The following is a 12,232-nucleotide window of genomic DNA, read 5'->3' on the forward strand; positions in this document are numbered from 1 at the left end:
TTGTATGGTCTCTTCCCTTTTTTCTGTGTCATCTCCGTTTCTTCTTTTTTATTTTCTCTCACCTTCTTTTTGAACAACATCTCCTCTATTGCATTTGGAAATTATTATTTTTGAAAACATGTTTTATTATTATTTTTTAAATTTTATTTTTAATAATAGTGCAATACAAAAAAAATAATTTAAAATAAATAAATTCAAAAAAATAAATAAATATGATCGGACTGGAATATCAAACATTATCTAAGTATAAGTTAGTCCGTGGATTTAACTTCTTCCAGATTATGTTCCAAAAACGAAAAAAAAATTGAAGTCATTTCAGGTTATCACTGTACTTGGATGGCTATCCCTGCAGCCACTTCACAAAATCTTTAATAAAATGAAGATTTGGCGAGTTGCTGAAATGTCGCGGTACTTTTTGGGATTAAAGCTTAATTATTCTCATGCATAATATTTAAATAAAATTATCATGTTGCCCACACTTTGCATTAATAATATTTACGTTTTAAAAATATTTTTAATTTTTTATTTATTTTGTTTTCATGTTTTAAAAATATTTTTAAAAATTTTTAATTTTTTACTTATTTTTTTCAAATTAATTATTTTTTGATGTTTTCAGATTATTTTAATATACTAATGTTAAAAATAATTTTTTTAAAAACAATTATTATAATATATTTATAATAAAAAAAAATAAAAAACAATTATTATTACACTTCCAAACATTACAAAATAAATTAAAAAAAAAGGCCAACATAAATATAAAAAAACAATGAATAAGATGCAGAGGAACATAGGCTACAGCAGTGGGGAGTAATTTTTTATAATAATAGCCATTTTAATAGACATTTTAAATTTTAACTTCACCTGATCCGATTTTTTACTGGTATTTAGGAGTGTATTGATAATTATTTTTAAAAATAATTTTTATTTTAAAATATTTTAAAATAATATATTTTTATTTTTAAAAAGTTATTTTTTATATTAATATATTAAAATCATTCTATAATGCAATTCCAAACAGAGACCAGTAGAAGCAACTTATTTTTGAAATAAATCAAACAAAATTTAAGACACTGACAAAGTTTAAACAGGGCTGATGATGCCATCATATCATCTTATCCTCCTGCACTGGAGTCAAAAGGCGGGGGTATCGTGTGTCCGCTCCAGTCTCTTGTGAAAACAAAACAATGGTTTTTTGTTCTTCTACTACAATAGTCCCATCATCATTATCATGCCTTGCTCAATCTTCACTCTACTGTCTATCGGATTTCCCAATTCTAGTCAAACGGACCGGTTCTTCCCTTCTTTCCTGCAGACAGAAAGTAGTTCTGCTGAGGCCAAAGCGACGTCAGTTAGCTTCTTCAATTTATGCTGGAAAGGAATCCAAAGCCAAAGTTGAAGAGCAGGACAAGGGATTGGAATGGCCAATAATCAAGCGATGGGACGTGCCTTGGCCATGGCAAACGATTTCCTTAACCTCACTTGCCTGTGGAATAAGGTTTCTCTTACTTTTTACTATTATTACTTTCATCTGTGCAGTTTTTTGTTTTTAGCTTCTGATTTTCGGCAGGCAGCTTTATTCTGACAGGTTTGGTTGAGGCAACGGCCATACCATATTTAGGAATTAAGATTGAAGAGCTAAGTTTAGACGAGAAAGCGGAGATACTGCTTTTGGACCAAAGGTATACTAATTTCATTTTAATCTCTTGGTTTTTGTGACTAAGTTCATCTCTCTGGTCTTTTCCTGTGAGAGGTTGGCTATCCAATTCTTTCTGATGGCTTAGGAATAAGGATGTAGCATGCCCCCTTTAACCATCACCTCACCAATTCCAAATTTATAATATTGAATATTGATCACTTGTAATAAACAATATAAAAATGTCCCCTACATTTGTTAATTTGTTTTGGCTTTTTTCCTATTATTTTTTTTGGTAGCATTGCAACTGCCGTTGTGCTTGGAGTTCTTTATGGTATCCTCAACACCTTCCAACCTCTTCCTGAAGATGTGTTTCGCTATGGTACTGATCAATCTTTTACTATGATAACTTGCTTTCTGTTTTTAATTTCTATCTGGGTTTTGGGTTTTATTCTTTAGTTTAATATTGGGCACTGTTGTGTCAGATCTGAAGGAACCTTTCAATCTAGAAAAAGGATGGCTCTTATGGGCGGGTATTGGTCTTGCTAGTGCTCTGCTTGCTGTTGCATTGACCGGAGTTGCTGTGTCTACTTTCAGTGGTGAGACCCCACAGAGAGAGGTCAGGATTAGTTTTTTAGCTTCAATTGTTTTCTTCTTGGGAGTCACCGAAATATATATGATTTTTTCTGTTGGTGGAGTGAATTGCTAGCTTATGCATAGCTTTAGATAGGCCTTTCTTACCATGAATGACTATAAAACGATGCCATACAGATACAGCACGCCTCTTAAATAGACTCACTGTGTATCTATATGACTGTGTAATCAGTGGTATTTCTGAAAGAAGCGCCTCTGATTGTTTCATGCATGATGTTTCTGACTGAAAGAACCAGAGTTAAATGGCCACGTTTAATGTGCTTAACTTGAATGAAAGAAGTGACTTGGTTGATGTTCTGTTTGGCATATGGTAATGAATATCTAAGCTTTTGTGTGTTTTCTTCTATATTAATTTATATGACATGGTTGCAGACTGATGCTCTTGTTCGACTTCTTCCATTGATTGGATCTTCCAGTATCAGGTATATAGATAACTGATTGTTTGCAATTCTATATGGTTTGATTGTGAACCTGCCTAACTGGTAAGGAAGCTTATCTTTATAGTGTGTGCTCTTGCTATCTCTGCAGCACCGCTTGCTTGATTGGCATCACTGGTGTCCTTGCTCCAGTTTTGGAGGAGAATGTCTTTCGAGGATTTTTCATGGTGTCTCTGACAAAGTGGTATTATTCTTTTTTCTGATTTCAGAAAATAAGCTGTCCTCTTTCCCTTTTGATAAAGAAACTTGTGCTTATATTAATCACCTTCAGTTGAGAGTTTAAACCAAGTTGCTCAGCTCAGGAGATAAAATTGTGTCCTGCATAACATTTTGCAGTTAAGTTTGAGAATTCAACCAAAAGCAGTGTATACTGATAGAAGTTAATAGCTAGTTGGAGAGAAAATACAGAAAGTGATTCGGATGTCTGCTACCTATCAGTTGGAGAACAATCAATATTGTTAAATAGCCTGATGTTTAGACAGGTCTCAAATTCTCAGAGCTGTGGCATGTTACATGCCATGTGCTTATAAAAAGGGGGGTGGGAGTAAGATAAATAGCTTGCAAGACTATGAAATCAGAAATGATAATATTTTAAAAAGAATGGATCTGCAATAGCCACTAGTTGAGGAGCAGATGAGATTAAGTCAGCTGATTTTTTCTACTGCTCTTTGCAAATTTTGTTGGCCCTCATATGATACGTTGTCATTCAAAATATTTAGACTACTTTTACTGAAGTTTGATGACTGCTCTGGTGACAAGTCTGATAAAGTCCTTGTTGAGGGTGAATAGCATAGCCAAATACAACATTGGTCAAGATTGAGTGGCCCATTACCGGTTGGAACAGGCTGACTCAGATTTGTCCAATTTTAGGATCAGTTGACCAAATTGGAATCACTGGAATAAGTCAGTTATTTTACACAAGCACAAGGGGGAAATGTGGTTAATTCTTATTATATCCATCTATTTCCATGTAATCAAAATGTGCTTGGACATTTGATCTACAAATTGTGTAATTTGTATTTTTGCATCAACGATGGTTGAGCTATTTGGATTTGACCGTCTTTTTTTTTTTTTGCATTCGTGATTTATTTTCCAAGTTCTATTTCTTTGCTTTTTCTGCAGGGTACCTACACCAGTTTCTGTCCTAATTAGTGCGGCTGTATTCGCATTAGCACATTTAACTCCAGGAGAGTTTCCCCAACTATTTGTGTTAGGTAAGATGTGTAGATTGGTGACTAGATCAAAAGTTTTTGTGTACCTTCTCTGAAGGAAATGCCCATTCCATGATGAAGCTTTCTTTTTTGAGGTTGATGGTTTGAACTTTCTTGATAACATTTTGATCTTCAGTTTATATGATAATGAACGAACTGGATTTCGTATAGATAAATTCAAAACATGTACTTTTTTGGAGAAAACAAATCAACTCATTCATCTCTGTAGGGACTGCGCTTGGATTTTCATATGCTCAAACTCGCAACCTTCTAACACCAATCACAATTCATGCTTTCTGGAACTCGGGAGTAGTCCTCATTCTCACCTTGCTTCAGGTATATTGCTTGCTTTCTGACGGTTACTATTAAGCTTCATGAGAACTCAAATTTAGCTTTCTACTGTTTGGACTCTGAGGGCGGTCAAAAAAGGGGTTTGCTTGGAGTGATAAATATTTGCCCTTTTAAGTTGTTGAATGAAGAAATAAAGCTAACACCGTTTCTGGTTGTTTCTATCCAGCTCCAAGGATATGATATCAAGGAATTGTTGCAGGCAACCTGATAGGTATAAAATTTATTCATCCACTATTCAGCTTTTGCGAGCTAGACCTGTTCCCTTGTGTACCATTTCCATATAGATTTTCATGTTCTTATGCAAGACAGGTCGAATAACAGATGGAAAATGATAGATGTTTGAAGTTGATTTGTTAGTCTTAGCTATCAGATCGAGAGAACATGATCTTAACTTTTCTGCAGGATTTTGCAACCTAATTTGAGCATCTTCATCGCTGTCTGTTTTCGATGGATTTTTGCCTAGATCAACACCTGTGGTCTGCTGTGCGTTGTCTGCAGTCATAGTTGTTTTGACTTAGATGTGTTATTCTACAAAGAGCCACAAAATGTTCATGGAATTTCAAGGTGTTATTTACCGATCACCATACACGAATAATCACATTCGCGCGTAACCTGAATATGGCAATTTCTTCCAAATCAAGCATTACCAAAATTAGCATTTCCCTGGCCCCGAGAGGTGTGAAAATACCTTTTTGACGCGACGAGTAGAAAGTCACTTCAGTTCAAAAACCTCGCAGGCCTGAGCAATTACTGAATGATGTATCGTGCCCCGTCGACAACCTCGTAGGACCAAATCCGGGATGTCACAGTTCCCGCGAATATTGGCACGGAATTGTTGATACCTTGCCATTTATCCCTACGTGGTGACTTCCAGGCCATTCACATCCCAATAGACTTCCAGGCCATTCACATCCCAATAGGTGGCTAAAAATGACCGTTCTGTCCTATACTTTCTTAATCTAGTCATATTGAACCCTAATTGGCCCCTCTACTACTAACTTGGGGAAATTTAAAGCATCCATCAATCTCCTTGAAAAAAGAACGTGATGGTGAGGTTGATCAAGCAGCTGCCAATAGGAGAACGATGCGTGTACATGAATAGCTGCCGAAAGTAGAAATTGATAACCCAAGATAATTAGTTAATGTACACTTAGGTTATGAAAGCACATAAGGCTTTCCAAAAATAAACTTTCTAAAGAATACATTATAAAAAAGAATGGATAACAAAAAAACCCAGACCGACTCTAGAAATTTCGAAATCCGAGTTTCTTCTTCGTCTATTAGCTACAGAACAGGAGATGCGGGGCCATGGACATGAAGTTGGAGGATTTGGAGTCTAATTGGCTAACAAAAATCGAAACAAATGCTATAAGATCAAAACGGGAAATGAAAGTGAGACAGTTATTTTGATTCCAACAGTATGGAACATCAAAGCATGCCTTGTTGATATGTTATCACGGCTACTGGGCTGCATAACTCTTCAAAGGCCCTCACCGAATCATTGGCAACCACGCATTTGACACACAGAATCAAAGCCAAGCATTTTCATAATTTATCAAAACACCAGGTAATACAACAGGCCTATAATATTTTTACCAGACCGATTAAACCCTAAAAAGCACTGAGCAGCTCCCAAAAATACTTCATTCTTGAGAATAAATCCCGACACCATGTATATCCTGAAGCACTCATATCAAGATGGAATTAGGTTATAGCTCCAAAATCTCAGAATGTCACATACTTAATACCCCTTAGCATAATGGAGAGAATTGGTTCGAGAACGAATGTTGTGGTGGTAGTGTTTTGGATCTCCATAATCAACGGGCTTTGTCACCATAGTTTCATACTTCCCATCCTGCTCTTGAACTGCCCCAAATACAATCTCATTGGTTTTCTCATAGCTTTGCTCATAGTAAGTATGTGGTGTAGAGGATTGATACCGATGATGATGCTGATGCTGCTGCTGCTGTAAATCACCATCCCACCCACTATAGATGGAACGACCTTGCCGCCATTGGTGCATCTTCTCCGTATCCTTCGACATGAATGGGTAGGTTTTCCTTGGTGTTGGGGTTCTGGATTCAATTGAAGGAGGCTCGTCTTCATCTGGTATCACAAAGCTGTCTTGTACAGGCCAAGAAGACAATTGCTTCTGATGCTGATACTGCTGCTGCTGGTAGTTTTGATATTGATAGCTTACTGGCTTCTTCCTAAAACTGGGGACTATACCTCCGAAAATTTCCATAACCGAAGCCCCAGTGTTGATGAAAAGCTTGCCAAGTGATCCAAATAGGCCTTCTTCATGCTTCTCCTGTTCATCCTCGGTAGGGATTAAAGGTGGCCTGATCGATTTGATAGGCTTCTGGTAAGGAATTCCTGTAGTGCTCATTTTCATTGAAACCTGCTCAGGAGCACAACAAAGGAGGTTAAACAATTTCTGTCCATTGTGCACAAGAAGATGCTAACCAGGATATGAGAAATGTGACTGAACTACTTTCAGACAAGAGATGGCAATGCCATTTTGGCACAGAATAACATGAATGAAATAGGATTGCCTGGCTAACCTCACTGAAGTGATTTCCAAAAAGAAAATTACTTATAAATTTCATTTAAGTAGATTTATTTCCTCCTGGCAATGCCATGAAGCGTAATTCTGCAAAGGCTTATCTGGTCTAGCCATCCACTCACCAAACAGAGGGAAAAACTATTAAAAAGTTAACTAAGCAAATAAAATAAAAAAAAGGGAAAAAAACCAACAAAACAAAACAACAGACGAAGTTAACTAAACAAATAAAATAAATAAAAGAGGAAAAAGGAACAAAACAATAGACGAGTTCGGATGACTCCATGTAGAATAGTCTGTTCATTGGTTCATTATAAAGTATCCCTTTAATTATCCTATGGAATAAGGATGCAAGAAATGACAATTTATTTATTTATTGAAAAATAAGTCAATACTTACATTCTGAGGAGAAACAATCATTCCCACCCTACGTTGCAGCAGTGCTAGCATGTAACCAAAGAAGCCAGCTGCTACTAGCACTGCAATTCCTGCAAAGAAGGAAGATCACATAAACATCAAAGCATGTTAACAAATAAGAGAAGATAAAATTCAGATGGATCAGTTTACCAAGAGGAAAACCACTTCCATATTGATAAGCACAGTCATCAAAATGCAGCTGGATCTCCCTGATGGCTCGATTTCCTCTGTCTATAACAAGTAGGGAGCAACTGCTTCCTATGTAAACCACATCAAAATCATTAGAAAAGTTTGCATCTTCACTTGCCCCATCAACATGGCTCCCTCGGCCCCATTTCCCTCCAGCAATTGTTGTAACCCCTGCATGAAGTTTTTTCAACCATATCAGCTACTAGCATCAACAGCCAACATCAGTAACAACCTGATATTGATAGTAGTAATTATCGAGATCTACAGTGAAGCTGAGAGAAATTTAAGGTTGCCTTTAAACCCCCTCCCAAACAAAAAACTGATAGCATCTACCTGCATCACTTATCTTCCTGATTGCCATATTCATGGTGTCTGCAACATAAATGTTTCCTCTGTCATCTACAGTAAGCCCTTTTGGGTGGTTCATCTTTGCCTCTCTTAACTTCCCATCCACGTGTCCAGAGTATCCTTCATGGGATCCAGCAACCAGCTTAGGTCTGCTGTCTGCAGTTTTCCGGTAATTTCCATTAAAAACCCAAAAAGAAGAGCATGGAAAGTGCCAAGAAACTTCATCCCTATCAAACTAGTTATTAAAAGGTGGGGTTCCGTAAGTAAAATGTCTTCAAACATACAAAAGATGCATATCGGATATAGGCACAAGCTTGACTGAATGGAATTCTCACATTAGGCACATAGGTACAAGTCATGCAGATGTACATCAGATAAAGAATCGGCTTGCAGGTGTGAGATATGATATCAGCTCTAAGTTATCGCACCTGGTTTAGGGTCAAGGATATGTAGCAAATGGTTAGGAATGAATGCAACACCATGAAAAGTGAAAATAAGAAAACGTATTTAAAATAGCAATCCATCGCAGTGCACGGTGAAGGGAAGAGGAAAATTTCCTCATAAATGAGTTTGTGCTGGCGTCTCTTTCTGGACCTTTTTTTCCCCACTAAAATTGGCATAGCATTTTTCTTTTTAAGATGAAATTGATATAGCATTTGACATTCTGAGAAAACAATGGATGCGACAAATTGAACAAGCAGGTTATCTGCGTCTTAAATACAAAACTACTAAATCATGGCCTCGAAGATTTTTTTTAGATTCAATATAAAGTTCAATGGAAAAAAGAATGGAGTTCTGAGAAATTAGCCGAATTGTCAAAATAAATAACGCTCAAAACAACTTCATAAAAAAAAAAAAAAACTAGGAAAGTGATTCATCGAGACGAGCATTCAACCAATATCTCAAGACATCACAAACAACCCACTTACAGAGAGACAAGGAAGCAGATATCCTGTAAATGTTACTGTTAGCAGAATCCAAAATCAGAAGCTCTCCACTGGGCAACACCTGCACGGAGTAAGGCTCGATCCCAAGCTTGCTTCCATCAAACACAGTCTCCACAGTATACCCACTCTCAAACTTCATCATTGGACGACCAGAGATCACTAGCCACGAAAATTTCATAAGCCAGGAACCAGCAAACAAACAGAACATAACAGAACAAAAGGAGCAAAGGTGGTAGTAGAATCAGGTAGAATCAGAGATCCAAACCTGTTTTGGTGGTGGCCTTCAGAGACCACAACCACTTCATGAGAGCAGACACGACATTTGAGAAAAGCCCACCAACAATCTCTACGAGAATAGAGAAATTTAGCTAAAATTTTCAAGACAACAAGCAAAAAACAGATGAAACAAAAGCAGCTCACTCACTTGCTGGTGAAGTAGTAGTAGGAACTGAAGTGACACCTCCAAAAAACAAGAGCATAATAAAACACAAAACCAGCACATTCTTCCCCATTTCACTCATTGCTTCTGTTTTCAATGCGAACTTGAAGATTCAAGCTCTGTGCATTGCAAGAAACCCTAGTTCATATCTGGGTTATTGTTAAGCAGGAGGTGGGGTATTTTTTTAACGTTTCTATGAGAAAATAAAAGGAGAAAGTAGCTCCATAGAAGGGAGGATAGGAAAGGTAAAAGGTGACTAAGAAAAGGATGTTTAAAAAAGAGAAGGAAAAAGCGAGGTCACTGGCTCTGTGCCAGGTGGTGCTGGGGTGCTGTGCTGCTCCTCTCTGCTAAGAGACATTATTTTGAGCTAGAGACGAGCTAGAAAATCATATTTGATTGTTAAGGAGAAATGAGCTTGGTAATCCCTGTGTTATTTTATTCTTGCTAACTTGTCCCTCTTCTTGTAATATTTTTAATTCAACCCCTGTACTGTTCTTCTATCTTTTAATATGATCCTTCTGTCCATCATCTCCTTAAACATTGTTAATGTGGGCCCTTGATGTTAAATTTAATAACTTTCTAGTACTTCAGAAATATGAATAAAAAATAATTTCTTACTTCAAATTAGAAAATGACTTTTTTTTTCTAGCTAATTTACGTGTTTTTATGGCTAAAAGGAATAAGTTATTTTTGTTTTCTAATTTTTATATAAATATAATTTTTTTTGTTTACTTGTTTAAAAAAGAGTGGGATCAAATTAAAGGATCATCAAAAGCTAGTGCAAGGGCAACATTGAGAAAATTATAGGATGAGTATCATATTAACAGAATTGAATAGTACAGGGACCACGAGCTCATTGCTCCTGAATCCTGTTTGTAAATGCCTTGGAAAATCCCCTCTTTTTCTTTTTCTTTTTCTTTTCTATCTCCGTCTGAATGATCGTCCGACCCCATCCTCTTGCACCGTCACATTAATTCCATGTTTATTTAGGGACCCATGTGGGGTTACATAACATTCTTTCACCGCCTCAAAAAAAAAAATCAAAATAAAAAAAAAAATCGTTCATCGCCTCTTTTTTCCTCTCGACCAGGTCCTCGTTGCTCGCTTAATTTCAGAACACGGGGGGATGAGGATTTTTATCGGGATATCTCGGTTCATCATTTCTTACCTGGGAGCAGTAGAAAGCATAGATAATTTGAGATATCATTTTTTTTTATCAATCTTTGCATAAGTCATTTTTTTTATTTTTCTCTATGAAACGATCTTGCATATAATTCTCCGTGCTGATCCAGTTTTCTTGGTTCTTTTCAATTTACCATTGCATAGTGTGTTTAACGATTCCGTAATTTATTTTTATCATTTTTTTTATTTTACTTGTCATACTATACTATAGTTTTTAACTGTTTATCATAATGCATTTTAAAAATATATATAAAAAAAACTGATGAAATTGCTAAAAAGATGTAAAGTATGAAATATTAAATCTTGATATGAAAATATTAATTGTCCGTACTTAAGTATAGTAATTTAGCCTGAGTGTGATAGAGGTTGATCTTATCTGAATGGATTTGTATTTTTTAGATAATTACTTTGCCTAATAGATAATAGACATGGTGTAAAAATTGTCAAATCTAATTCAAAAACCACACGAGTCTATATATATTTATGCTGAATAAATATTTTTATAGAATATTTATATTTTTTTCAATACAATATAATATATCATGTTTCAGTATTGACATAAACACGCGCGTACACACATATATATATATATATATATATATATATATATATATATAGTATTTATCATTTAATCATTTAATACATGTACACACACTTCAAATATATATATATATTAGTGTTTTTATTTAACAGTAAATAATAGTTAGATAATTGATATAAATATAAATATTAAATGGGCAATGAATAATAGTTATTTAATCATCTAATACATGTACACACACTTCAAATATCTAAATTTCATACCAAGTGGGCAATGAATAAGATATAAATATTAAGAAATCCAACTAATAGGGTACTCATTGTCATCCTTGTTCGTATCTAAACTTGAAATAACTACCTGGATCCAAATAAGAATGATTTTTTAAAATTCAAATCTGACCGAGTCAATTTTAGATACCCACTAGATATCCATAGCTCGAAGCCTGATTTTGAATAATGTAATTTATAATTATTTAGTATATAATTAGTTTTATATACATGGTGGCTATTTTTGTATTTCATGTTTAGTTTGGGTCATAATTCATATATTGTTTGGGTCGGGTATGCCAATATCAATGCCTACCTTGAAACCCTGTTTTTGCCTTCACATTTTACTCGACCCGAATCCTGACCATGTCTAAAGATTTCCTATAGGTAAGTTCAAGCCGATATCATATCCATGTGAAATTACCATTCCTAATTTCATATGATGTTACCCTTTAAATAAGAGATTTGTTGAGATGAAAAGTGACAAAGTTCCAAAATTAGAGGGTGTTTGGCAGTGTGGTAGCGGTTGCTTTTTAAATAATTTTTTGTGTCGAAATGCATGCTAATGATATTTTTTTATTTTTTAAAAATTATTTTTGACATCAGCAAATCAAAACGATCCAAAACGTACAAATCATATTAAATTTTAGTTAAAAAAAATTTAAATTTTTTAGAAACACGATTTACACTGCGTTTCCAAACATGTTCTTACTACATGATTAAAAATTAAAATCTACCTGTACGCAAATTAACTCGTAAAGAAACGGGACTCTCGCATCCAAAATACATTCAATCTCTCGAGCTCTTGATTTTTTTAAAAATAAAACTATAATTATACGACAACAAATAATAGCAATTATATTAAAAGAAGCTAAATCATCCTGCAAAAACATTGTAACTTTTAAAATATTGTTTCACTTAACAATGTAATGATATTTTTGTTAATTCACAAAATAAAAAAACTTAACACTAATTCAAATAAATTGAAATATATTCACGATTATTATTTTTAAATTGATAAGAGACAGGTAAATATTTTTTGTCATCAATT

At 34.9% G+C, this 12,232-nt stretch overlaps 2 protein-coding genes across 4 annotated transcripts; one reads left to right on the plus strand and one right to left on the minus strand.

Moving 5' to 3' along the window:
- The first annotated feature begins 1,083 nt into the window (after positions 1-1,083).
- LOC7471488 (uncharacterized) lies at positions 1,084-4,925 on the plus strand. Of its 2 annotated transcripts, XM_024606413.2 has the most exons (10): positions 1,084-1,498; positions 1,575-1,682; positions 1,936-2,018; positions 2,122-2,255; positions 2,663-2,712; positions 2,819-2,911; positions 3,850-3,941; positions 4,168-4,274; positions 4,456-4,500; positions 4,692-4,925. In XM_024606413.2, the coding sequence occupies exons 1-9, from the start codon at positions 1,188-1,190 to the stop codon at positions 4,495-4,497; spliced, it is 1,020 nt and encodes a 339-aa protein (XP_024462181.1). In that variant the 5' UTR covers positions 1,084-1,187; the 3' UTR covers positions 4,498-4,500; positions 4,692-4,925. The 2 variants fall into 2 exon arrangements, with proteins under 2 accessions (XP_024462181.1, XP_024462180.1); XM_024606412.2 differs by lacking the exon at positions 4,692-4,925 and having other exon boundaries at positions 1,085-1,498; positions 4,456-4,645.
- An 893-nt stretch (positions 4,926-5,818) lies between these two features.
- On the minus strand, positions 5,819-9,558 carry LOC7471489 (uncharacterized). Of its 2 annotated transcripts, XM_002312477.4 has the most exons (7): positions 9,178-9,558; positions 9,019-9,099; positions 8,736-8,912; positions 7,792-7,962; positions 7,420-7,629; positions 7,252-7,340; positions 5,819-6,690 (listed from the first exon to the last, which is right to left on the minus strand). In XM_002312477.4, the coding sequence occupies exons 1-7, from the start codon at positions 9,272-9,274 to the stop codon at positions 6,031-6,033; spliced, it is 1,485 nt and encodes a 494-aa protein (XP_002312513.1). In that variant the 5' UTR covers positions 9,275-9,558; the 3' UTR covers positions 5,819-6,030. The 2 variants fall into 2 exon arrangements, with proteins under 2 accessions (XP_002312513.1, XP_024463679.1); XM_024607911.2 differs by lacking the exons at positions 9,019-9,099; positions 9,178-9,558 and adding an exon at positions 8,142-8,234 and having other exon boundaries at positions 7,792-8,041; positions 8,736-8,880.
- Positions 9,559-12,232: the final 2,674 nt, after the last annotated feature.

The sequence above is a fragment of the Populus trichocarpa genome, chromosome 8 (genome assembly GCF_000002775.5).
Source record: "Populus trichocarpa isolate Nisqually-1 chromosome 8, P.trichocarpa_v4.1, whole genome shotgun sequence".
In the NCBI taxonomy this organism is placed as follows: Eukaryota; Viridiplantae; Streptophyta; class Magnoliopsida; order Malpighiales; family Salicaceae; genus Populus; species Populus trichocarpa.

What these genes read in the sequence shown, in the direction of transcription:
- LOC7471488 (XM_024606413.2), top strand. Translation starts at nt 1,188, where the DNA reads ATGGTTTTTTGTTCTTCTACTACAATAGTCCCATCATCATTATCATGC. An exon ending in GTGAGACCCCACAGAGAGAG is followed by an intron (nt 2,256 to 2,662) that starts GTCAGGATTAGT and finishes ACATGGTTGCAG; the next exon opens with ACTGATGCTCTTGTTCGACT. An exon ending in TCATTCTCACCTTGCTTCAG is followed by an intron (nt 4,275 to 4,455) that starts GTATATTGCTTG and finishes GTTTCTATCCAG; the next exon opens with CTCCAAGGATATGATATCAA.
- LOC7471489 (XM_002312477.4), bottom strand. Translation starts at nt 9,274, where the DNA reads ATGAGTGAAATGGGGAAGAATGTGCTGGTTTTGTGTTTTATTATGCTC. An exon ending in TGGAAGTGGTTTTCCTCTTG is followed by an intron (nt 7,341 to 7,419) that starts GTAAACTGATCC and finishes CCTTCTTTGCAG; the next exon opens with GAATTGCAGTGCTAGTAGCA. An exon ending in TGATTGTTTCTCCTCAGAAT is followed by an intron (nt 6,691 to 7,251) that starts GTAAGTATTGAC and finishes GCTCCTGAGCAG; the next exon opens with GTTTCAATGAAAATGAGCAC.